Consider the following 25216-nt stretch of genomic DNA (forward strand, 5'->3'; position numbering starts at 1 on the left):
GCTTTACAGATGCCATGTCTGCTCAGCATATGGGGAGTCAGTCCCTATAAAGTTAATTACAGGCAGCTATTGTCAACTGTTTTTTTTTCCCCCTAAATGGAAAGATGCCTCTATTTTGGGGTGTTCCGCTTCTTTAAGTAGACGTTGCACCTGCGATTAATTGAGGTCTATTGCATCTATTATAGCTAGCAGAGGCCATAACTTCTTTAAATACTGCATTTGCACCAAGGTGGCCAAAGAGAGGTACGGGTACCCCCAGGGGTACACCAATTGTAATAGGGGGCACGTAAATAAAAATGAAAAACAATTACTGCCTAACGGTCACAATTCCAAGTGCAAAATACACATTTTTGACCCGGAATTACTATAAAATTATAATAATATTTCAAGTTAATTAAGATTTAAAAAAGTGTATGTTTGTGTGGGTCTAAAGGGGTACACCACTGTAAAAGGTTTGGGAACCACTGGTCTCAAAAGAAGAAAAAACTTTAATAAGCATGCCCCCCTACTGTGTTGCCAGTGCAATTATTTTTCTGACAAATACACCACATGGTGGTGTTGTCATTAGAGGCCATAAGATAGATTGACTTGAAATTTCTCACACATTTCAATGCGTTCTACAAAACACCTACTGTTACTATAGGGCAGGGGTGGCCAACCAGTCAGCAATCAAGCGTCACATTTTTTTCCTGTGTTACTGCAAAGAGCCACATCATACACATGAACATGATTCCCTCCTCACACACATACCTTCGCTCAGCCACATTTATGTGCCTGCCAGGTTCAGTCACTTTCGGGAATTCCAGGTCAATGTTGGCGTGGAGTGAGTGTGAAGATTTGAAGCTTTGAAATGCAATAGAGACGCCTGACACAAAAGGCATAGTGGCTTGCCGTTGTGCTGAACAAAAAAATATGAGCTCTCCCACTCTGGTAAACACGTCCTGTGTTCAACCACATATTTTTGTTGAACTGAATTTTTTCCTTGCCGTTTTGAGAGCAAATTTGACAAATTATTTTCTCGGAAGATCGCAATCCGACCTGGAAACTTAGAGCTATTTTTATTCAATGTGCATGCCAGCGAAAATACCGTAATAAACTCAAGCAAAGCGTGCACGCAAATACCGTAATGAACTAAACTTTGATATGCTTTCATGTCCTCAGGAGAGCTGCATGAAAACGGGCAAAAGAGCCGCGGGTTCGCCACCCCCGCTATAGGGTGTTTAGCCGAATCACCACCAAATTCGGTACACACTGTTAAGGGACTGATGAGCCCCATTTTAGCAAGATTGGATGAAAAATATGGCAAAACGTCTTTGCAGGGGAACAGGCGGGACTCAGTAACCAATGGTTCATACGTCATTAATCATTTGTGTAATGAGCTTTGTATTACATGTATGCCAGCATGTCTTCCACAGCATACTGACCACAACCCATAAGGGGTGCCAGAAATGTCATTTAAATTCAGCTTTATCAGCCATTACGTGCATACACGTGGCTTTATCAATGTTTCTAGAATAAGCGTGTTGCCCTTTAGATTTCCCCTTGTACCTTTCCAGTGGATCATGTCTCTGTAAAAGCAAGCTTGTTTTGTGGAGAGCAGTAATGTCACAGGTAATATGCTTTCCATTACTCTATTCTTACAACAGCAGCGGCATTGTCTGCCGACAGAAGGCCTGTCCCTGCTTTTTATTTCTTCAATTCATTCACTCCCATTTGATCATCTCCCTCCCATCCAACTCTTACCTTGCCTCATATTTTGTTGTGCAGTCACATGCTGGCTCTTTTGAAAATTCAGGCTGATTATCTTATGATGATTATCAGGCTGGTATTGTCCACATGTGCATGTATGTCAGCTACAGTCCTTATTGTGTGTGCCATGTACAAGAGCATATTTCCCTGCTTTGCTAGTTAAAAGTGAATAATGGGCTTTTGCTGGCAACAACAAAAATAGAAAGCGTGTGTGTGCAGGATAGACTGGATGTGCTCTGCTGATGACACAAAAAAAGTGCGTTGGGGATTCCCTTTTAGAGGTCTTGTGATGTGATTAAACATCAACTCTCCTCTGAGCACAAATCTCCAGTGTTTTATTTCTTTCTATCACATTTTCTGCGCCATAGGCGTTCATGCACCTCCGCCTCCGTTGCTGCTAACATCACAGCCTGCATGTATGGTAGCTAGCCCGAGGCAGGCGGGATTAGTCCACACTACATGTATGTCTGTCAGCATTTCCCAGTATTTTAGCGGTCTCGCTGTGTTGCCGTTCGTTTTGGCTCGCTTGCCATATCCCAAGGCTCTTTCATGGCAGGGAGGCGTGTGAGAGTGAGTTATTTAAAGACTGGCATGTTTGGAGAAAGCCCTTGACCTGGTTTATCCTTTCAGGGGAGGAGGAGAGGCTATGTGGAAAACATGACAACATGCATGTGAACTTTAGAAAATGCAAGCCTCTAGCCTCTGACAGTCTTTTAAAATCAAACTGTAGGGGTTAATTTAGTCATTTAGCCATTGATGTTTTGGTTAATAAAATTTTGGATATTGTATTGTATTGTACTTTATTAATCCCACAGCTGGGAAATTCACTTGTCACAGCAGCAAGCAAGATACGCAAGTAAAGAATACATACAATGTATACAAATTATACTTACGCCTGTGCCGTCAAACTGTTAAATCCACCCCTGTCAACATGTACCTATTTTTTGTACATGGCACGCATTTTGGCTTTTGAAAACACTTCGCTGCTCTCCAGTTACACACTTTGCATTTCGCTGGTTTCAGTCTGTGACACCTAGATTATGCTCCCGTGTTGGGGCACCACCGTATGGTACACTGGCTCGCTCCGGTGTACAGTTTTCGAATACAGTACACTGTCGCCAATAAGCCTGACTTTCATTTCTGCTAGTTACTAAGCATTAGTAACCTTTGCTGGTCCCCATCCACGAGTGCGTCTTTCAGTTCAGAACCTGAAAAATTTAAAACTGATGGACCAAATCAATTTTTCTCTAATCAGCCAATCGGAAGACGGAAAAATGCAGACGTCCCTGCGTGCTAGCTAGCTGGCTCTGTGAGGTGAATCTGAAAACTGATTGGTTAAAAAGCAGCCCCGTTGCTAATAGTGTGTATGTGACAGCAGCCAGCACTCCTTATTCTGAAGGCCCTGGGCAGATTAGATTGATATGACAACACATAGAAGCTGAAATCTGATTGGACAAAAAAATCTACATACACGACTGGAAGCAGTGCAGCCAAGAGAAACACTTACGAAATGAAGATAATAGACTGTTGGGAATAAATTAATAAAATTTTTAAGGGAACAAATTCTAGAATTTAAGATGTAAATGTATTTCAGTGCTTCTGGTAGTGTTTAGGTCAGCAGAGATGGCTTTGCTGGCCCTGACTGCACATCACGGATTGTAACAAGAAAAAGCTGAAATGTTAATACTATTAATAACACAAAGCTTTGTCTTTATAATTTGTTTAGCCTTTTTACAAAATCAATATCAAAATAGCCCCCAGGGGAGGGTGGAGTAACAATGTCTTCAATGTTGGCAGATCTGTTATAATTTTTTATATGTCAGCTTTTTAATTTTTGTCCATTGTTTGGTCTTGCTTGAATTATTGGGGATTTCCTTTTACACTTAATGAAAACTACGACGCTGCTGAGCAAGCACAATTTTTGGGGATATTTTTGTATTTGTCAGAAGGGTTGTTCATCTGGTTGGCAGCGTGCATTGTCAGCCCTGAAGGTCTCTGTTGCCCCTGGGGGACTTCATTAAGCCTGCATCAGTCCAGCTGAGGCCCCCCCACACATCCCTGCTTGATTATGTCCTCTGTCCATCACTCAACAAGCATCTCTCTTTCTGCCATCTCCTTTTGTTTCTATTGATGTGTCTTGACCACCAAGCCCTACAGTCCATTCTTTTAGGTGGAAAAATTATAATGTTTAAGGTCCTTTATTATACTGTGTTTCATTCATCCATCCATCCATCTTCTTCTTTCGCTTATCCGAGGTTGGGTCGCGGGGGCAGCAGCCTAAGCAGGGAAGCGCAGACTTTCCTCTCCCCAGCTACTTCGTCCAGCTCCTCCCAGCGGATCCCTTTCCAACGTGTCCTGGGTCTTCCCCGAGGCCTACTACCCTGGGAGGCGTCCGGGAGGCATCCTGATCAGATGCCCAAGCCACCTCATCTGGCTCCTCTCAATGCGGAGGAGCAGCGGTTCTACTCAGAGCTTATCTCAGATGCTTCTCACCTTATCTCTAAGGAAGAGCCCAGCCACCCTACGGAGAAAACTCATTTTGGCCGCTTGTACCTGCTTGTGTCCTTTGGGTCACTACCCAAAGCTTATGACTATAGGTGAGGGTAGGAATGTAGATCGACAGGTAAATTGAGAGCTTTGCCTTTTGGCTCAGCTCCCTCTTCACCACAACGGACCGATGCAGAGTCCGCATCACAGACGCCAAGGTACTTAAACTCCTCCACTTGGGGCAGGATCTCATTCTCGACCCGGAAATGGCAGTCTTCCTTTTCCGAGGGATAATCATGGAGTCGGACTTGGAGGTGCGGATTCCCATCCCAGCCGCTTCACACTCAGCTGCTAACCGATCCAGTGAAAGTTGAAGGTCACGGCTCGATGAAGCCAGCAGGACCACATCATCTGCAAAAAGCAGAGACCCAATCCTGTAGCCACCAAACACCCTGGCTGCGCCTAGAAATTCTGTCCATAAAAGTGATGAACAGAATCGGTGACCAAGGGCAGCCCTGGCGGAGTCCAACCCTCACTGGAAACGGGTTCGACTTGTTGCCGGCAATGCGAACCAAACTCCAGTCACCGGTCATACAGGGAACGAACTGCCTGAATTAGGTGGTCCGGTATCCCATATTCCCCGAGTGCTCCCCACAGAATTCCTCGAGGAACTCGGTCGAATGCCTTCTCCAAGTCCACAAAACACATGTAGAGTGTTTGAGCAAACTCCCAGACACCCGCAAGGACCCTGCCAAGAGTGTAGAGCTGGTCCACAGTTCCACGACCAGGACGAAAACCACACTGCTCCTCTTGAATCCGAGATTCAACTATCCGGTGGATCCTCTTCTCCAGAACCCCTGAATAAACCTTACCAGGAAGGCTGAGAAGTGTGATCCCACGATAATTGGAACACACCCTGCGGTCCCCCTTCTTAAAAAGGTGGACCACCACCCCGGTCTGCCAATCCAGAGGCATCGCCCCTGATGTCCATGTGACGCTACAGAGTCGTGTCAACGAAGACATCCAGGCCTTAAGGAACTCCGGGTGGATCTCATCCACTCCCAGATGGATGAGGTCTTCGAAGTATTCCTTCCACCGGTCCACAACATCTCTAGTCGAGGTCAGCAGCACACCATCTTACACGGTGTTGACCATGCACTGCTTCCCCTTCCTGAGACAATGGATGGTGGTCCAGAATCTCTTTGTGATCGGTTGACAGCTCCCCCCCCCCTCTCTTCACCTGAGTGTCCCAAACATTTGGCCGCAAGTCTGATGACACAACCACAAAGTTGATCATGGAACTGCGGCCCAGGGAGTCCTGGTGCCAGGTGCACATATGAACACCCTTATGCTTGAACATGGTCTTTGTTGTAGACAATCTGTGACGACCACAGAAGTCTAATAACAAAACACAGCTTGGGTTCAGATCAGGGAGGCCGTTCACCCCAATCACACCTCTCCAGGTCTCATTGTTACTGCCAACGTGAGCGTTGAAGTCCCTCAGCAGAACAAGGGAATCTCTCGATTGCTTTACAGTACTCCCTCTAAGGACTCCAAAAATGGGTGGGTATTCTGAACTGCTGTTTGGCGCATAAGCACAAACAACAGTCAGGACCCGTCGCCCCAGCCGAAGGTGAAGGGAAACTACCCCCTTCACCTCCAACGTACAGGCCCAAGAATTGCCTCTCACTGCTGGCATCACCAGAGTGGAATAAAGACCAACCCCTCTCAAGAGGACTGGTTACAGAGCCCTTGCTGTGCGTTAAAGTGAGTCCGCCTATATCTAGCCGAAACTTCTCCACCTCACGCACCAGGCTCAGGCTCCTTCCCCACCAGAGAGGTGACATTCTACGTGCCAAGAGCTAGCTTCTGCAACCGAGGATCTGACCACCATGGTTCCACCTTCGGCCGCCACCCAGCTCACTCTGCACCCGTCCCCTTTTGCCCCTCCCACGAGTGGTGAGCTCATGGGAGGGTGTACCCGTGCTGTGCCGGGCCGGACCCCATGGGTCTGGCCCGGCCACCAGACGCTCGCCATCGTGCCCCACCCCGGGGGGCTCCGGTGACCTGCATCTGGGTGAGGGAAATCTCGGTCCAAAGTTTTGTCTCTTCATTGGGGTTTGCTGAGACAACTGTGTTTCAGTTATTTTAAGTCTCAGAAGTCCCACAATAATGTTGTTGCTGTGTTGGTAACCGGTAAACTTTGCAACTACAATACTAAATCCTAACGATTCGTTTTTTCACATTCACAGTTTAAAAGTTTACAGGTCATCAAAATAGTTGATATCATTCAGTAATTCACAATACAAATCAATATGGCAATAAAGATAATTACACATAATCCCTCAATATTTGTCTACCTAAACTGAGTAATATGTCAGTGAAATTAGCTATGTAGCGTTCATTATACTGTATATACACTTCATGGAAATTAAAAGGATCATGCAAAAGACAATGCAGCCAAAGTCAAGGCAACATATTAAAAAGCTTTAAAAAGTGTGTGGCTGACGACATCTGTTCTCCACTTTCTTTTGCTGCCGAAGCACAAGAGCGAATCAGGAGGGGGCTTAATGTCTACAAAGTGATGGTTATGATGTAGGTGACACGGGACCCACCCTACCTTTGCGATGACAACACAACTGAACACAAAATGCAGTTTTTAAATGAAACCTTTTATTATGAAGGGAGTAAAAAAATCCAAATATAAATGGCCGTGTGTGGGGAAAAAGTGATTGCCCCCTAAACCTAATAACTGGTTGGGCCACCCTCAGCAGCAACAACTGCAATCAAGCGTTTGTGATAACTTGCAATGAATCTCTTACAGCGCTGTGGAGGAATTTTGGCTCACTCATCTTTGCAGAATTGTTGTAATTCAGCTGCATTGGACGGTTGTCCGGAATGAAGCGCCTTTTTAAGGTCATGCCACAGCATATCAATAGCATTCAGGTGAGGACTTTGACTAGGCCACTCCAAAGTCTTCATTTTGTTTTTCTTCAGCCATTCAGAGGTGGACTTACTGGTGTGTTTTGGTTCATTGCCCTGCTGCAGGACCCAAGTTGGTTTCAGCTTGTGGTCATGAACAGATGGACGGACATTCCCCTTCAGGATTGTTTGCTACACAGCAGAATTCATGGTTCCATTTATCGCAGCAAGTCTTCCAGGTCCTGAAGCAGCAAAACAACCCCAGACCATCACAATTCCACCACCATATTTTACTGTTGGTATGATGTTCTTTTTCTGAAATGTGGTGTTACTTTTACGCCAGATGCAAAAAAAAAGTTCAAAATTTGTCTCATCAGACCACAGAGTATTTTCCCAAAGGCCTTGGGATCATGTTCAGATGTTTTCTGGCAAAATTAAGACAATTGAGACATGTTCTTTTTGTTCAGCAGTGGTTTTCGTCTTGGAACTCTCCCATGCAGGCCGTTTTTGCCCAGTGTCTTTCCTTTGTTGGCGTCATGAACACTGACCCTAACTGAGGCAACTGAGGCCTGCAGTCTTTTGAATGTTGTTGTGGGGTCTTTTGTGACCTCTTGGATGGGTCGTCGCTGCGCTCTTGGGGTAATTTTGGTTGTCCGGCCACTCCTGGGAAGGTTCCCCACTGTTCCATGTTTTCTCACCATTTGTGGATAATGGTCTCACTGTGATTCGCTGGTGTCCCTAAGCATTAGAAATCGCTGATAGATGGTAATTAATCTCAATTAAGTTATGTTTTAATTGGGGGGCGCAATCACTTTCCCACACAGAGCCATGTAGGTTTGGATTTTTTTGTTCCTTATTAACAAAAAGTTTCATTATAAAAACTGCATTTTGTGTTCAGTTGTGTTGTCATTGAGTAACACTTAAATGTGTTTGATGATCTGAAATATTTAAGTGTGACAACCTTCCAAAAAGCTAAGAAATCAGGAAGGGGGCAAACATTTTTTCACACCACTGTATGTCCATTCATATAATGTATTACTTAACATTGTTTTCACAATGCCTTATATTTGCAGTTTAGTTCATTTAGCCATTTTTATGCCTGAAAATGATGTATGTAAAAAATACATACTGTAACATTTGCTTAAATATGCAAATATTTGGACTAATAATAGGCCATATTCAACCTCGAAACGTCATAATTTATTAATTAATATATTTTTGAAAAGCCATGATTAGAGTGAAGCTAGAAAATTCCAATCCAATTCCAAAGTGGCAAGGGATGACTGTACAGTCATATTTTGACAGCAACACCATGCTCGTTTAGCCTACTCTCTGAAGACAAAACACAATGATCAAACTTACAGTTTCCACATTTTGAGCCGACAGACTGATACTGTAGTTGGCAGAGCTCCTGGCTTTGTTTTAAGATGTGTAGCGATGCCTGTTTTTTTACTGGGAAGTCTGTGAAGTGGTGGACATATGCTAGATTTTCTCACATTTGATGCTTATAAACAGGCACTATCTACGAGGGCTGCACAAAAACAAAACCTTTCTCTTCACTGATTTGAGCTTTTCTTAATTGGTACTGTGTACGTCCACACAGTACGTTCACTAGTGATAACAAAAAGTCCTTGCACTATGTTTTCTACAAATTGGAGTTTACTGCTCATATCCCGCCTCACTCCCCTCCTCACTACCACATCCACCCCCCACCCTCTATTGCTTCTATTAATTCCCAACATGTCATCTTCTGTTGTGACCCCTTGACACTTAGGATGTCCAGGTTCAGCAGCACTGGGACCAGATTCCTATCACCTTGCCACCACCTGCTTATGTAGCCTGCACTGTCTAATGATCTTAATTAAGACTGAATAGATACATTTTGTTACCATGATGGCTTTTTGTGTGGTTCCTCCTGCTCTCTGCTGTGCTACTTTTGGCTTTTTCTTGTTGGAGAGATGCTCATTGCCCATGAAGTGGTCTTGGCTAAATATTTAGTGGCATTTAGTAAAAGATTAAAAGACCCAAAAGCCCCACTTTGTTTTGTTTTGCCTCATTCCGTTTGAGTGCATAAGTGCGTAGTTGTTAGCGCTCCATCCGCCACCTACCAACAATGCTGCTCCACATTACTTCAGCACTCACATCCCCTCCCCCAGCCTGCCTTCTTTTAGGGCTTGCATTTCCACAGAGGGGAGAGTATCCGTCGTCAGGATAGGAATAGAGCATGATATAAATAAAGCCGGCGGGGGGAGGCAATAGATTGAGGTGGCGAGACTCAGCCAAATCAGTATCGGTGGGAGGGATGGAGCATAAGGGGTGAGGAAGGAAGGGAGGGGTGGAGAGGGGGGTTGTCTCATGCCTCGCAAGAGCTGTGCAACTTCTTGGCAGCGTTTCAGAGAGGAGCCTCAGAAGCTTGGTGAGCCAAGCAGACATATTGAGACAAGGATGGTTGCTGTGTCGCACAAAACCTAGCTCTTTGCAGGATGGTCGGGAGGCACCTCTCCACAGGTATTTCATGGAAACGGGGCAGGTCCCCCGCTCTCCTTTTCCTTCCTCCATTCCTCCTCTGTTTTGGTTTTGTATTTTTGGCTTGCATGTACGCACTTTAACAAGGCAAAGCTGCAGCAACAGTGCATTGATGACATGCACTTCTGCTTTGCGTATGTCGTAGCGTCTGAGATATGCATGCTTTTACATGGTGCAGGCAAAAAAAGGAGCTCGGAGGCTTTTTGGCTCAAATTCAGGACTGAGAAAATGGCGGTCTTGCTCCTCTCAGTGGAGTGACGCTACAGAAAGACTGTGCTGTGTGTCAGAAACACAGTGCCCTCTTTTCCCCCTCACACTCACGCTGCTGCTTTCTCTCTCTCGCTCTCCCTACTTTAGTTTGCAAGCGGTAAAAGTAAGCTGGAATTAAAGGCAATGCTCTGTGCAATGTGATTGCTTCCTAAATGTAGATGTGCAAGCTCGTCTTTGCGTGCAAGCTGAACCTGCAAAAGGGCCATGTAAACAGTTGCAGCAGCCACAGTTGAAATCAGTGATGATGTGGCGTTGGGTTTATCAGTGCATTGAACATGACCGCAAAACTTGCTTATTTTGAATCAAAATGAGCATTGCAACTGCAGGAAGCTTGTTCCAGAAGGTTGCAGGAGAAAATAATCCTGGGTTTTGCTTTGAGATGCAGTTGCAAACGCAGATAGACTAGTGTTGATACAGTCTTGCATCATGCCAATTGGACATTATGACTTCACTGCCTTGCTGGTAGATAGAGGTCAGCTTTGTGGCTTGTGTCATTGATCCTGTTTCAGAATGCATTTGTGTGATTATTTGTCAACCACTGACGACCTAGAAGGCAACTATGTGGAGTGCATGCTCATCTGCTTTTTGTGTAGCAATGTCATCTTAGTTGTTGATGATGTGAAATTTACCTTTATATTGTCAATTGTGATTGCAGTTGGAATTTACAAAAAGAAAACAAACCAATTTAACCGTTCATTTTTCTTAAATGCTTAAAACAACATTGTATAATGCATTTACAAAGTTAACATTCACATTTTGTCATGTCTGGAAGAAAATTATACTGTATTTTCATTCATTAATTTGTTTGTGATAAGTTGTTAGATGTGAGTTTGAGTGATTGTTTTTGTTTCATTCATAGAGCTCCTTAAGGAGAGAAGTAGAGTCCCTGCATGTTGTCATAGTATTGCAAGATCTCTGTGAGCGTGATGACGACATCCTCTTTCTAATACATATTTTCCTGTTCATTTTATTTCTTCCTATACAGAACTGCCTCCACAGAGCAGCCAGGGAGCCCAATATGATAATCCCCTCTGGGGACACCTGCCAGCCGACAGAAGTGCCACAAGTGCTGCAACGTCCTCTAATACAAGTTGCGGTGATCAACTGATCGTTGTCCAGGAGGACACGGAGGCTTGGCCTTCTATTACTCTCAGCCAGACGGCCCCTCGAGAAGGATGCGCTTTGGAGACTGACCCTGGTCATCTGACCAGCAGCAGTAGCACTTGTAGTACTAGTAGTAACGGTAGTAGTGGTAGTAGTAGTAGTAGTAGTAGTTGTAGTAGTAATAATAGTGGTTGGTGTTGTACTACGAGTATGGCCACTGGGGCCAATAGCCAGACTGGCCACTTTCCTATCAACCACCTAAGCAGTAAGTCCAACACTGGACTCAGCCCTGCCAATCATACTGGAACCAACATGCACTCAAGCCAGGTTGCAGCCAATCGAAGCTGGGGTTCTGGGTCTGGACCTTCCAACTGCCCCTCTCAGTCCTTAGTAGGCAGTGAAGGAAAAAATGACAGTCCAGCAGGAGGAGGCAGCAGCAGAGGCTGGGCCTCTTCATCATCCTCCAACACAAATTGTAACTTGAACTTGAACCCCAATGCTAACCCATCTGCCTGGCCTGTGTTGGGCCATGATGGTAGTGGCGCGGGGGCAGGCAGCTCAGGGGGAGCCAATATCATTTCACCTCCTCAACTGACACCCAACTTCTGTAATCCCACTGGCCCTATACCATCCCAGACCAGCACCTATACTGGAGCCAACACTAACAGTAACTCCTCGGGTATTGGCAGTGCCTGGGGAGGCATAATGACCTCTGATGCATCAGAGCCACACCCCTCCCCATCCACAAATGTGTCTTTCAGTTCAGAACCTCAAAACCTTAAAACTGATGGACCAAATCACGTGAATAAGCAGGAACAGCCTAGCCCCATCCGCCACATGCCTAGTTGGGGCAATGCATCTGCAGGCCTGAGTTCAGTGGGTCAACAGCCATCAGGGGGCAAGCAAATCAACGGAGAAGATAATACATCTGCTTGGGGTATGGGTAGTGAAACAAAGGCACCTTCATCTAAGGAGTTCTCTGGCTGGGGCCATGGAGCAGGTGGCTCAGGAAATCCTGGTGGCTGGAGTGAACAGTCCAGTGGAGACTGGGGCAAGAAGCACACTGAGGAGGCCCAGGGAGGTTGGGATGGCCCCAGCTCTCCTCCCCATGACACACAACCTAGTTCTTGGAGTAGAGCTGTGAGCACAACTGGTGCCAGTGAAGGAAGCAGTGACAGCATGGAAGGACATTCGAGGTCCAAACACCATTCATCAAGAGATACTCCCGCTCCTCCTTTGCCTGCCCAGGATCTAGACCCCAGGGTGTTGTGTAATACTGGCTGGGGACAGACCCCTGTACGTCAGCACACATCTTGGGACATGGACAATACTAAAACCAATAATGACATTGCCGCTGAATCCTGGGACTCTCCAACTGTTCCAAGCGATGCCCAGGGGCCCTCCAGTACTAACATGGGTCCACCTCGAACTGACTCTGGAAGCAAAAATGAGGTGCCTGCTTCTCAGGGAGCCTCCGGTTGGGCAGGAAATGTTGCTCCTACCAATCAACCCAGCTCTGGTTGGGGAGATCCATCCAACAACATTAAGCCCCCAAGTGGTGCTGGTGGCTGGGGGAATCCACCAAAAGCAGGGCCCACCTCCAGTATGCCCAAGAATAGTGGTCAGTCTTGGGGAGAAGAGAAGTCAACAGGGTGGGATGATTCTCACAGCAAGCCAACATGCCAGAGCTGGGGAGAGCAACCCAAAGCATCCCACAGCAGCTGGGGCAATAGCGGTGGGAGCAATTCTGCAAATGACTGGGGAGAACCAGAAGAGAGCAAAAAGAATCCACCCAACTCTACCTGGGAAGGAGAAACAGGTGGCTGGAAAGAAACTGCTCGAGGCTGGGGGATGCCTCCTTCAGGGCCGCCAGGGATGTCCGGGGCTGGAGGAAACGGGGGCTGGGGAGAGCCTGTTAGTCAGCGTTCCAGTGGCCCTCCCCAAGGTTGGGTAGGCAAATCTCAGGATGGGCCCAGTGGTAACACCGGAGGGGTCATGGGCTCTTGGGGTGGCTCCAGCTCTGTCAAGCAGGGCGGGGGATGGAGCGGAGGTAAACAGGAGTCCTCAGCTGAACCTACAGGGTGGGAAGAACCCTCTCCGCCCTCAATTCGACGCAAGATGGAGATCGATGACGGGACCTCCGCTTGGGGTGATCCTAGTACCTACAACAAATCCGTCAACCTGTGGGACAGGAACAATCCCGGAATGTCCCAAGCGAAAGCTCCTACTGGAGGCAGTAACCCAACGGGTCCCAACAGTAGCCATCCCCATAATACACACAATCACGGTTATCAAGGACCACCTGCAGCTTTACAGAATCATACCCAAAATTCCCAAAACCCAGGTCCCACCAGTGGGCCCATGGATCCTGTTGTGCAGCACCAGTCGGGATCATCCCACAACCGGGGTACCCTGATAGCGCAAGGTAAGACAACATTTTCCCAGTTGCTCTTATTTAACCGTTTAAAGTAAATGTGTCAAACATGCAAGCTGGTTAGGTAGTTGGCATAGGTCGCTCTTAAGCTCCAAGCTGTTGATGTACTAAAAGGTATTATCTTGACCTTGCTTGCCCTTTCTGGATTTACATCTAATTAGCCATCCAAATGAGATAAAGCAGTGCAGTGTTTGAGGGTGGCTCCTCTCATTACACAACACTGAGCATGTCTGGCACGTCATATGGCATAACCTTAGAGGTAGCCAAAGGAAGCGCAAGAATGGTGTTTAGAAAAGTGCCTTGAAGAAAAAGAAAATTGCCACAAACAGTTTGAGGCCGATCGGAAGTGTGCTATTATGTGGGGGGCCATCTGTCAACAGTTGAAGGGAGAAAGCACTGGCACACCTGCCCCCTGCTGTTTCACACTTGACCCTGCATGCTGACTCGATAGTGGCTCAGCCAATTGCATGTTGCATGAATGTATAGCTCTTCACCGCTATTAATTGTGGCCTGTCACACTATTGGTTGTATATTAACTGTAATTTTGGAGCAGCCGTGAGGTCTTGTTCTGTCCCTGGACTAAACTGAGCTTGGCACTGCCAAAAGACCCGCAGACAGTGCCTCACCTTTTCATGCCAAGACTGACCAGTCTTGTGCCAATTCTTAAATGGCCATCTTCCCCTTCTGTTAGCCATCGTACTAAGCCAAGCACAGGTTTTAGCTCCCTGTGTGGCTGAGAATAATTAGGTTTATGGTGTTTAATATCAATTAAGGTACCAAAACTAGGAAAACAAAATGTAAACAAATACGTCTGTCTGTTTACAATCTATTGTCTTTTTGTGCCCACCAGGTTGGGGAGAACTACCGAGCTCACACGTGAAATCCGAAAGCTCATGGGGAGAAAATACACCTTCACCAGTCAGCGTGGACAACGGGACATCTGCCTGGGGGAAACCAACTGGGGCCTCCACAGGCTGGGGTGATGGCAACCCAGACAACTATAGCAGAGGGAACCCAGCAATGACATCTACATCGTGCAAACCTGGTAAATAATATAGTAACCTATTTTTGCAGAATTCCTGTACTGCCTTTTCTCAAGATGAGTCAGGAACACATTAGTATGGTCGTTTTTCACACATCCATCCTGACCCCTAGTGGCCAACAAATGTTTGAGCGTTTTATATAGTCATTGCAAAAAACGCTGTTGCCCTTTTTAACATTATTTGTCTGGTGACTCCATCCAGCCCCCAAACCTATGCAAGACGGATGGGGAGGCGGAGGTGAGGAGTTGATGCTTTCTGGAGGTCAGTGGGATGCCGAGGAGGGGGACATGTGGAATAGCACAGCCTCTCCAGAGAGCAATTCCTCCACAAACTCATGGGGGAACACATCCAAAAAGGTCCCACAAAAGGTATGAAGTGGGATACAAGACTAATCTGAACCAAAAATGTATATTTTTGTGATGTTTTTTAAATATTTTTCATCCTTTCTCTCTTAGGTGAAGGTGCCAGGGAAGCCGGAAGATGCCTGGATTATGAATCGTCTCATTAAGCAGCTGACAGACATGGGCTTCCCGGTGTGTTAATATAGATGTGTTTTTTTTACCCCATAAACATTCACAATTTTTGTTTTTATATTTGGTTTGCTTTGGTTTAATTTTATTTGAATATGCATGCAGGTTACAATGGAATACATCTCATGAATCATTTCACAGTTTCACATGTCCAAAAGGAGTAGGAAGAAGCAAATCTTATTTAATCCTACCCCCATCCATTCCACATCTTGTACAGTACATATTATTCACTTTCTGTATTCCATATAATAAAATTCCATATAATCAGTGTAATAATGAATAAATAATAAAAAAATAAAAACAAGCATGACAGAACATAAATATAATAATTAATAAATTAGATGAAGACAAGCATAATAAAGCAAGTTCCAGACTCTTCTGCCTTTATATTGTGCAAACATCAACTGCTTGTATTGTTTTTTTAACTCACTCGTCTTGGTACATTGTTTGAGTTCCTTGCTCAATCCGTTCCATAATTTAATTCTGTATACTGAAATGCTGTGGGTTTTCAGCGTTGTTCTCACACATAAGTTTTAAGTTTAATTTTCCTCTAAGATCATATTTCTCCTCTCCGAAAGAGAAATACTGTATGATGTTTTTAGGTAACAACTTGTTAATTTTATGCATTATTTTAGCAGTTTGAAAATTTACTAAATCAGCAAATTTTAATATCAGTGATTTTAAAAATAAAGGATTTGTATGTTCTCTATACGCGGCATTATGAATTATCCTCACTGATCTTTTTTGCAGTACATTGAGTGAGTGAAGATTGCTTTTATATTTATTGCCCCATATCTGCACACAATAAGTTAGGTATTGTAATACCAAAGAACAGTAAAGTGTGTGTGGAGTGATTTTTGATCAAGAACAGATTTTGCTTTATTCAATATTGAAGTATTTCTCGACACCTTTTGTTGTGTATTTTAGTTTTTTGAATTCCAACTCATTTTTTCGTCTATTATGATCCCCAGAAATGTATTTTCTTTCACTCTTTGTATTTGATTGTATATATCTTTTCTGCTATTTCCAAATAGCATTATTTTAGTTTTACTTAGGTTCAAGGATAATTTGTTTTTATCAAACCATGTCTTTAATATGACCATTTCATCCTTGACCCTTTTTAATCAGTTCTTGTGTGCTTTCCCCAGAACAAAAGGCAGTGGTATCATCCGCCAATAATACCAACTTTAAGTCCTTTGTCACTTTACAACTGTCGTTGATACAAACGACAGTGGCTTTACAAAGTGCTTCCTCTTTGCTAGGTAGCTTTTGACCCAATTCAAAACTAATCCTCTGATTCTATAATATTTGTTTCTGCTTCTTTAGGTTGTTGAATGATAAATGTCCAGTATAATGTATTCTTCTTCTTACAGGCGTTTTTTTTAGTCCTTTTGTCAGCCATGGCTGGTTGTTTTTCTTTTTCTTCTTGGACTTTTCTTGCCAGGGACAGTTCTTATCGTAGAGCTCCATATAATTGCATAGAAAGTGATCATATGCTTCATCCACATCACTGTAGACACTCTCCCATCTTTTTTGTTCTACATCTGACGGGGCTGACGCTGACGCTATCTTCTGTGCGTCGTCTTTGAAAAGTCTTTTTAGCCTCCACCTGTCTTTTATTGTAATGTTCATTGTAAATTATAAACATCGGAAGATGATCACTGATGTCAGTGATTAACAGGCCACTAGTTGTGTTATTATCAAAGTCATTGGTAAATATATTGTCAATAAGGGTGGCACGGTGGTCTGTTATTCTGCTTGGTATAATGATTTTAGGATATAGACTCAAATTTTACAAACTATATATTTGGCAGTACATACTGTAAGTAAAATAAATGTAAAATGTAAGATGAAAGTAGTAATACAGTATTGTATAATGAAACAATGACACGCTTAAACAGAATGAATGCGGTAGAACAGTATGAGTTTGCAGTTTAAATGGTGTGAATGTGCATTGGAATGCATGGGAAAACTCACAAGCTGTTGGATACGTTGTGGTCATCTGCAACCATTCATTACTAGGTTTTGTTTTAAATGTAAGGTTTTGGGACTGGCGTGATACAGTTGAAAATAGATGTAGGATTGTTCATTTGTCTGTGAGTCAATCAGTGATGCATTTCTGATGTGTTTGCCAGAGGGATCCGGCAGAGGAGGCTTTGAAGAGCAACAACATGAACCTGGACCAGGCCATGAGTGCCCTGCTGGAGAAGAAGACTGAACTGGACAAGCGAGGGATGGGACTCGCCGGCCACGACTACAACAACGGACTCATACACAAACCCATGAGCTGCCCTCGGCCTCCACTTCTCTCCAAAGAACCCTCAGCGGACCCCCGTTCACCCTTCATGGATAAAGTGAGTCTACAAAACGTCATATGAATAATATCCAAGGTTTCTCCTATTTTTTGAAGCTGTGGTCGTGGGCTGCATGGGAGGCGGACTGCTGCCGCTGTGTCGTGCTGTTGCTGTGTTGCTGTGGTAGCATTTTTTTTATATTTAAATTTACTGTCGGTAATCATGTCAACATTCGGGTCGTTTTCATAGGCTTGAAAAAGAAATACCTTTCTCTCTGCCTTTTCTTCCTCTCCTTATCTTCCAACAGAGCAGACAGGCGATTCCGGTGCATGTTTTTCAAAATAAAGAGCAGTGAAATATTTTTATGATATTTGGTATTGATATTTGAGATTTGATTTGATATTTTATTTCAAACTAATTGTGGTCAATATGTAAATTATAGGCAAGACATGTATCTATACAGCACAGGGGTGCTCACACTTTTTCAGCCTACGGGCTACTTTCAAAATGACCATGTCCCAAAGATGTACTTCCTGCTATATCCTGTATATATAGAGAACATATATATTTAGTATATTGATAAATATGAGTATTTATGTACAGTATTATGTATTTATGTAGTATACATGTACATTGTACATGTATCTCTGGGGTGCACGCACTTTTTCAGCATGCAAGTTACAAATCAAAATGATCTACCTCTTACTATAAAACATATAACATATGTATAAAGTCTAACCGGTAAACTTGGAAACTACTATATTAAATACTAATAATGAATATGTCACATTCACACATAATTCCTTAAAAGTTGTGTACATAACCTGAGTAGTATGTCAGTCAAAATAGCTACGTAGCGTTCATTATACACACAGCTCGTATATTACGTCCGGTTAGCATTTCACAAGATTGAATCAGGAGGTGGGGCTTAATGTCAGGTGACTGATTTCATATGACATCTACATGTGAGTGACACATAGACCCACACTACCTTCGCGATCGCCATAATAGGCACAACTGGTATGGCATTTATGTACATTCATACAATGTATTGCTTAACATTATTTTCACGTAAAAACAACTCATTTTTAAGGTGTGGCGGCTTTTACTTTGCCCTGGTGGTGCGCCACGATCCATTGCATGTAGCGGAAACCTTGACCATGTTTTTTTCTAGTGTGGTCTCTCTGAGAATGTTAGGTAATAGAGACTTTAGAAATTCTCTGTCAACTTGCCGTCCATTTGTTTGTTGAATGAGAAGCCTGATGAGGGTAAAAGTGGTTACAGTTCTCTGCCCAGATAAATGAGAGCATGTCATCCCTATTTGATGTACAGTATGCTTCAGAGTGTATTAGAACAAAGATACTGCTAATTGTAATTTTCTTATGAAGTGTGTTAATAACGCTCATTGTTTTTCCAGCAGATGCAGAGTGGAATGTTTGGTGGTGGTGGAGCAGCACAAGCCCGGGCCATGCCTCAGCCGCCTCCTCAGCCACCAGTGCCGCCTCTCAGCTCCTCTCAGCCTAGTCTACGTGCTCAAGTGCCTCAGTTTCTCTCCCCTCAGGTACAAGCAGATAAACACTACACTCATGCATCACTCAAGACTGCTAACTTTGACACATTAGCACACTGCATTCACACAAAAATTGTAATATTTTCAGGTTCAAGCACAGCTCTTACAGTTTGCAGCAAAAAACATTGGTCTGAATCCTGCACTTTTAACCTCACCAATAAACCCTCAACATATGACCCTTCTGAATCAACTCTACCAGCTGCAACTGGTTAGTTCGTTTTATTTACTGCATGTGTTCCCTTTTCATCAACTGAAGGCTTAAAGAAGTGACAATGAACAACTTAAGACAAATACTCTTATAATTGACCCTCAAACTGTGCATATGCCTCATTTGCAGGCTTACCAGCGTTTACAAATTCAGCAGCAGATGTTACAGGCGCAGCGCAACGTTTCTGGACCCATTCGACAGCAAGAGCAGCAAGTAAGTTCACACTTTACTCTTCGTTTTCACTCCTCATCCTGCAAATGTTTTTCACACAAAAAGAAGTAAGTGTAAAACAAAACAAAAAAGAAAAAGTGTAAAACAACCCAGATGGTTGAGCTTTTAGATGCAAGACAAAAAACAAACTTTTTGGCACTCTTGATGTCATTCCAGGTTGCACGTACAATCAATAACATGCAGCAGCAGATCCAACAGCACCAGCGTCAGCTGGCCCAGGCTCTGCTTATGAAGCAGCAGCAACAGCAGCCTCCCCATTCCCACTCGGGCCTACATCCTGGCGGGACCAAATCCAGCCTGGATTCCTTTCCAGGGCACCCCCAGGCTCCAGGCCTCCCTGACCTGCAGACCAAAGAGCCGCAGTCATCTCCCAACTCCTACAGCCCCTATTCTCTCTGTGAGTGGGATCTGACCTGTTGTGTGAATTTCACTCATTGTTATTGACTTTGTGCAGTGAAATCTGTTGTCATTCTCATCAGCTGGATTGAATACAAACATGAATGTAAACTGCATGGAGGTGGGTCTGTCTATGAAGGACCCACCCCAGCCCCAATCGCGCCTGTCGCAGTGGACACACCCCAACCCCATGGAAAGCCTTTCTGGGAGCTCCTCTCCCTTGGAGCCCAACCTGAGCAAGCACTGTGAGGAACAATCAAGAAGGAGAAGCATTTAAGTTTTCTACATTTCTACTCAAAAGTCACATCGAAACCTGTTGTTTTCACCTTTAGCTACCAACCTGGGTCCGCCTGGTAAGCCTCCTCAGTTGGATGACTCTTACAGCCCCTATGGTCTGATGTCCAGTTCTGAGTCTCCTTCCAGCCCCCTCGTGCCCCCAGACAGTTGGGGGCAGGGGAAGGGCAGCAGTGACAAGATGGCCAATGGGACCAACATCAACTGGCCACCAGGTACCATACACTTTTCTTAAACTTTCTCTTCCAGTTACAATGGAATACATCACATAGTTCAATTCAGAGTTCCACATGTCCAAAAGGAGTAGGAAGAAGCAAAGCTTATTTAATCCTACTCCTTGTCCATTTCACATCAGTTGCAATATATTTCTTCACTTCTTGTATTCCAATGTAGCCTTTACCAGTTAATACATGGGAAAATGATACAATGGAAAATGATAAGGTCATATAACAATGTAGTAATATAATTGCTAAAAAGTTTTTCCTCAATCATTATAAATTATAATTACATAATTAGTATAATAATAATAAATAAATAATAATCAGTTGAAGTAGACATAACTGATAACAATGAACTTACAAGAATGAAGAGTAATGAGTATTGTAGAGATTAGACATAGCATTTTGTACACAGTGGTTCAAAACTCTTCTTCCTTGTGTTTTGGAAACATCAACTGTTTGTATTGTTTCTTGAAATCGCTCATCTTGGTGCTTTGTTTGGGTTCCTTACTCAATCCGCTCTATAATTTGATTCCACATACTGAAATGCTGTGGGTTTTTGTTTTAAGTTTAATTTTTCCCTGATATCATATTTTTCCTCTCTTGTATAAAGGTATTGTATTACATTTTTGGATAGCAAGTTATTGTTTGCTTTGTGTATAATTTTAGCTGTTTGAAAATTTTTAATATTTGTGATTTTAGAAATAGGGGGTTTCTATGTTCTCTATACGCGGCGTTATGGATTATCCTAACTGATCTTTTTTGCAGTACATTTAGCAAATTAAGATTACTTTTATAGTTATTACCCCATATCTCCACACAATTAGCTAGATATGGTAATACCAGAGAACAGTAAATGGTATGGAGTGATTTTTAATCAAGGACAAATACTGGTATTTTCGCCACCTTATGTTGTGTATATTTTTAATATGAGATTTCCAGTTCATGTTGTCATCGCCTCCCGTGTGTGGCTTCCCATGTGTGGAGCTACAAGGCATAAAGTTCATATGTAGTATTCTACACTAGTCACTAGGTGTCAGTAATGTTACTTGGTCGTCGGAACAACAGGCCTTTATTGCAGGTTTGAATTATCTCTCAACAGAATAATAATCCCTAACAAAAGTCCATAATAAAAATATGGGCTGCTGTTGTAGTCCTCCTCGTTGACTTATCCTTGCCACTTGCCCTCGGGGCAGTCCCCGCTGCAATCATAAGTGTCGTTACATTTCTCTAAAAAGCCGAAGTGAACTTGTTGAGATCTACCCTTAGAGGGCTGAGGGAGTGAGTCAACATCGATGGTCACCCGAGAGTTGTATATTGCCCACAGTGCATTGCAGTGGTGCAAGAAAAACACATTCATGCGGTGGCACTAATGAACATCAAGCACTGGTGGTTTACCACCTAGGAAGAAGAAGATGCACAAAATGAGCTAGGTAGTTATTCTGTTTGACTACTTTTTCAGTGGCAACATGTCAGAGCAAACAATTTATGAACAAAACCCATAATGACAGCTACAGTAAAAATATTAATTTTTACTGTAGATATGGTGTAAATAAAAAGAATTGTAATATACAAATAGGGCTTATTAAATGATAATAATTTTAAAAATAATAATCAGCAGGTATTTCTTATTATTTATAAAAGGCAGTATAGTGCTACACCAACAACTATTGGTGGAGCCGAAAGTGAACAAGGGCAGGTGCGTTCCATTTATCGCTTCCGCTCTTCCCACATCCACGCAAGTGGCCTCTGCATGACGTCTGCAATGACTTAATACCAAGTGCCGAGAGGAATTCAAGAAGGGCGACTTAAACCGCTGTTTGAAGGCAGCCCATGTTGAAAGTCAAGTCTGAACCCCCAACGCCACTTTTTGTCCACTCAACTCCCCTGGGGAACACATTTATAGCAGCACACACAAGCAAGAGTCTTATTTATGTCTTAGATGGCTTATTTACTCTTATTAAATTTACTATATTGGGTAATTCTAATGATGTTAATGTTTATTTAGATGGTCCTAAACAGGTTTTCTATGCTCTAACTACAAATATATGCGAGGGAGGGAGGGATTACCGTATGTATAATATGTAATTATAAACTAATTATAAACTAATATGTAATTATAGAATCATTTGCAATCTTTTGCAGAGTTCTGCCCCGGTGTACCCTGGAAGGGTCTCCAGAATATCGACCCAGAGACCGACCCTAACATGACACCGGGTAGCGTCCCAAGTGGGCCCACAATCAACACAAACATCCAAGATGTTAACCGATACCTGCTGCGAGACAGGAGTGCAGGTGAGTGAAATATTACTTGTTGACTGAAATAGGTGAACAAGTGGTCCATGTGTACTGCAAGTGCTGCCACCGAGTCTTCCTCTTACTCTTTTGTCGTCCATTTTTCTGACTAGAACTGCTTCTGCAATCATTGTTTATTCTCTGCAATTTTCTTCTGTCCTCAATCTTATCATTTCCAGTGCATTTTCCTTTATTCCATTTTCTCTCTGCTATTTTCCCCTATTTGTTTTTGTCTTATTGTTTGTGCGCTGCCATCGGCTCAGGCTCTTCTCCCACTTCATCTCAGAATGAGGCTCTGCCTCCCTCCTCTGATTGGTCAGTCAGTGCCTACACTAGCTCATTCAGTCTGTCGTCCCCGGAGACAGATGATACAGGTACATGGTTCACCAATAACCCCCTCCCCCGTGTTGCGGTGGATAAACAATTGCAAAACACTATCCCTTCCTTCCCCTGTCTCTAATATCTCACTATTCACTGGAGAGAACACCTGTTCTGCTCGTCAAGCCATTTCATTTGATTAAATAGGACTCACTAGATTTGCCATCCTGCCAGTTTTCCTCTCCTTCAGTGCTCACCCCCGAGTGTAGTGTTGATGACTTCCGCCCCTTTCTCCAGCTTGTGCATGGGAAAACAGAACAGCATAACTTGTTCTTTTATTTGTACTGTTTAACCTACCGATCTGTTGTTAACATGTGGCGCATAAAGGTGGTCAAGTAAGTTTTAATTAGAAAATTAAAAAAAAAAAAAAAAAAAAAAAAAAGAAAATAAATTGAATATTAAGCTCAGATATTCCAGGAGCTTCTCGTTCATATGTTTCTCCAGTTTAGCCCTTTTTATCCTGTCTTTTCCCATGCAGGTAAACTGTCAGAGATGAAGTCCACTTGGTCTCCAGGTCCCATTTCCCACAGCCAGGCCTCTCTGTCCCATGACATGTGGAAGGTTCCACAGGGACCCCGAAGCAGCACCACAGCCCCCTCCCGCCCTCCACCTGGTCTCACCAACACCAAGCCATCCTCTACATGGGGAGGGAACTCTCTGGGCTTGTCCCAAGGATGGAGCAGCTCTTACACTACAGGTACAATTTTGCGCCATTCTGCTTGTACAGTATTTACTTTGATGACCAAACGTCTCAGTGAGTGTTGACTGTCGGGACGAAGGCTCTGCATCTTGATGTGTCTTTTGTTTTCCAGATGGGAAAATTGGGTTGGGTGGATGTTTGCGGTGGGCAAGTTCGTTTTGTTGACCTTAATGTTGGTACCACTTTATAAATAAATTCTGCATATTAGCTCGCTTGTGTTGATGGGCTCACCTTCCTTATTATTAAAGGGATGGTTAGGATTTTTTTACATGAAGTTGTATGACATCCCCATCAGCAGTAGACTGTTTTAACAGTGACTTCTGCTGTGGAACACGGGTAAACAAGATGGCCACGGCGCTCCGTCACAGTTGAAGATGCGAGCATCTTCATTACATACACAGGAATGAGAGAGGCAACAGTGTGCAGGGACACGGCGGGAGACAAATATAACTCTGAGCGATTTGTGAGGTCAAATTTTTTTTAAGGAGGCATTTTTATGATGGAACCGAAGTACCCGGAGAAAACCCACGCACGCACACAGAAATGCCCAACGGAGATTGGAACCCAGGTCTTCCTGATGTCCTGACTGTGACTGCGTGGCCAACATGCTAACCACTGCACCACTGTGCGGCCCGCAAGCTAACCAGTTAGCCCCAAATATGGGGGATATTGACATACAAGTGATATGTGATACTACATACTTGTGTGTCAATATCCATCCATCCATTTTCTATGCCGCTTGTCCACACTAGGGTATGCTGGAGCCTGTCCCGGCTGACTTTGGGCGAGAGGAAGGGTCCAACCTAGACCGGTCGCCAGCCAATCACGGGGCACATACAACCAACCATTCACACTCTCATTTATACCTGTGGGCAATTTTGAGTCTCCAATTAAACTAACATGCATATTTTTGGAATGTGGGAGGAAACCGGAGTACCTCCACACATACACACGGGGATATTTCAATACGTTTTGACTAATAAGAGACCATAGTCTACCACTTGAAGGACTGTACTTTTAAATGCAGTTACTGCCATCTTGTGGCTCTACCTGTACATCAAGCGGTTGACTAAGGCCACAGCTGTTTATTGCCAAAGTTTTTTGACACTGCTAATTAGTAGACCACCCTCCCGAACACTATAGGAGACTTGGTGATTACTTGAATAGAATCACTGCATGTATGGTAGTCTATTTATATTTATTTCATGATGAATGTGTTGCTAACAGACCTCTGCACTCACCATTTTCTGTAGCAGGCACCACCTGGAGTACAGACAGCTCCACCAGGACCAGTAGCTGGTTGGTCCTGAGGAACCTCACTCCACAGGTGAGATGCTCCAGGAAGCGTGTCAACATTTGATGCACGCTTTTCCGTTACTGTGCACTATATGTAACTTCAACCTCTCTGCGGCAGATTGACGGATCAACTCTGCGCACACTGTGCATGCAGCACGGCCCTCTCATCACATTCCACCTCAACCTGACACAGGGCAATGCTGTGGTGCGCTACAGCTCCAAGGACGAAGCTGCCAAGGCTCAGAAGTCCCTGCACATGTATGTCTTTGTC

The 25216-nt window shown here is 43.8% G+C and overlaps 1 protein-coding gene across 6 annotated transcripts in view; it reads left to right on the plus strand.

The window, feature by feature from the left end:
- The window catches only part of tnrc6c1 (trinucleotide repeat containing adaptor 6C1), a 56040-nt gene that overhangs the window by 23843 nt on the left and 6981 nt on the right, over nucleotides 1-25216 (plus strand). For 2 of the 6 annotated variants that reach the window (XM_054758598.1, XM_054758603.1), the window contains 16 exons: nucleotides 10940-13483; nucleotides 14343-14537; nucleotides 14737-14903; nucleotides 14991-15068; nucleotides 17201-17419; nucleotides 18777-18920; nucleotides 19018-19137; nucleotides 19267-19350; nucleotides 19525-19765; nucleotides 19848-20009; nucleotides 20097-20273; nucleotides 22422-22571; nucleotides 22835-22945; nucleotides 23428-23646; nucleotides 24903-24976; nucleotides 25064-25203. In XM_054758598.1, coding sequence (XP_054614573.1) covers nucleotides 10940-13483; nucleotides 14343-14537; nucleotides 14737-14903; nucleotides 14991-15068; nucleotides 17201-17419; nucleotides 18777-18920; nucleotides 19018-19137; nucleotides 19267-19350; nucleotides 19525-19765; nucleotides 19848-20009; nucleotides 20097-20273; nucleotides 22422-22571; nucleotides 22835-22945; nucleotides 23428-23646; nucleotides 24903-24976; nucleotides 25064-25203 — 4825 coding nt within the window. Of the gene's footprint in view, nucleotides 1-4352; nucleotides 7458-9518; nucleotides 9667-10939; nucleotides 13484-14342; nucleotides 14538-14736; nucleotides 14904-14990; nucleotides 15069-17200; nucleotides 17420-18776; nucleotides 18921-19017; nucleotides 19138-19266; nucleotides 19351-19524; nucleotides 19766-19847; nucleotides 20010-20096; nucleotides 20274-22421; nucleotides 22572-22834; nucleotides 22946-23427; nucleotides 23647-24902; nucleotides 24977-25063; nucleotides 25204-25216 lie in introns of those variants that run through there. The other 4 variants (XM_054758602.1, XM_054758604.1, XM_054758599.1 and 1 more) reach the window with 4 other exon arrangements.

This window comes from Dunckerocampus dactyliophorus, chromosome 18 (genome assembly GCF_027744805.1).
Source record: "Dunckerocampus dactyliophorus isolate RoL2022-P2 chromosome 18, RoL_Ddac_1.1, whole genome shotgun sequence".
NCBI classification, from domain to species: Eukaryota; Metazoa; Chordata; class Actinopteri; order Syngnathiformes; family Syngnathidae; genus Dunckerocampus; species Dunckerocampus dactyliophorus.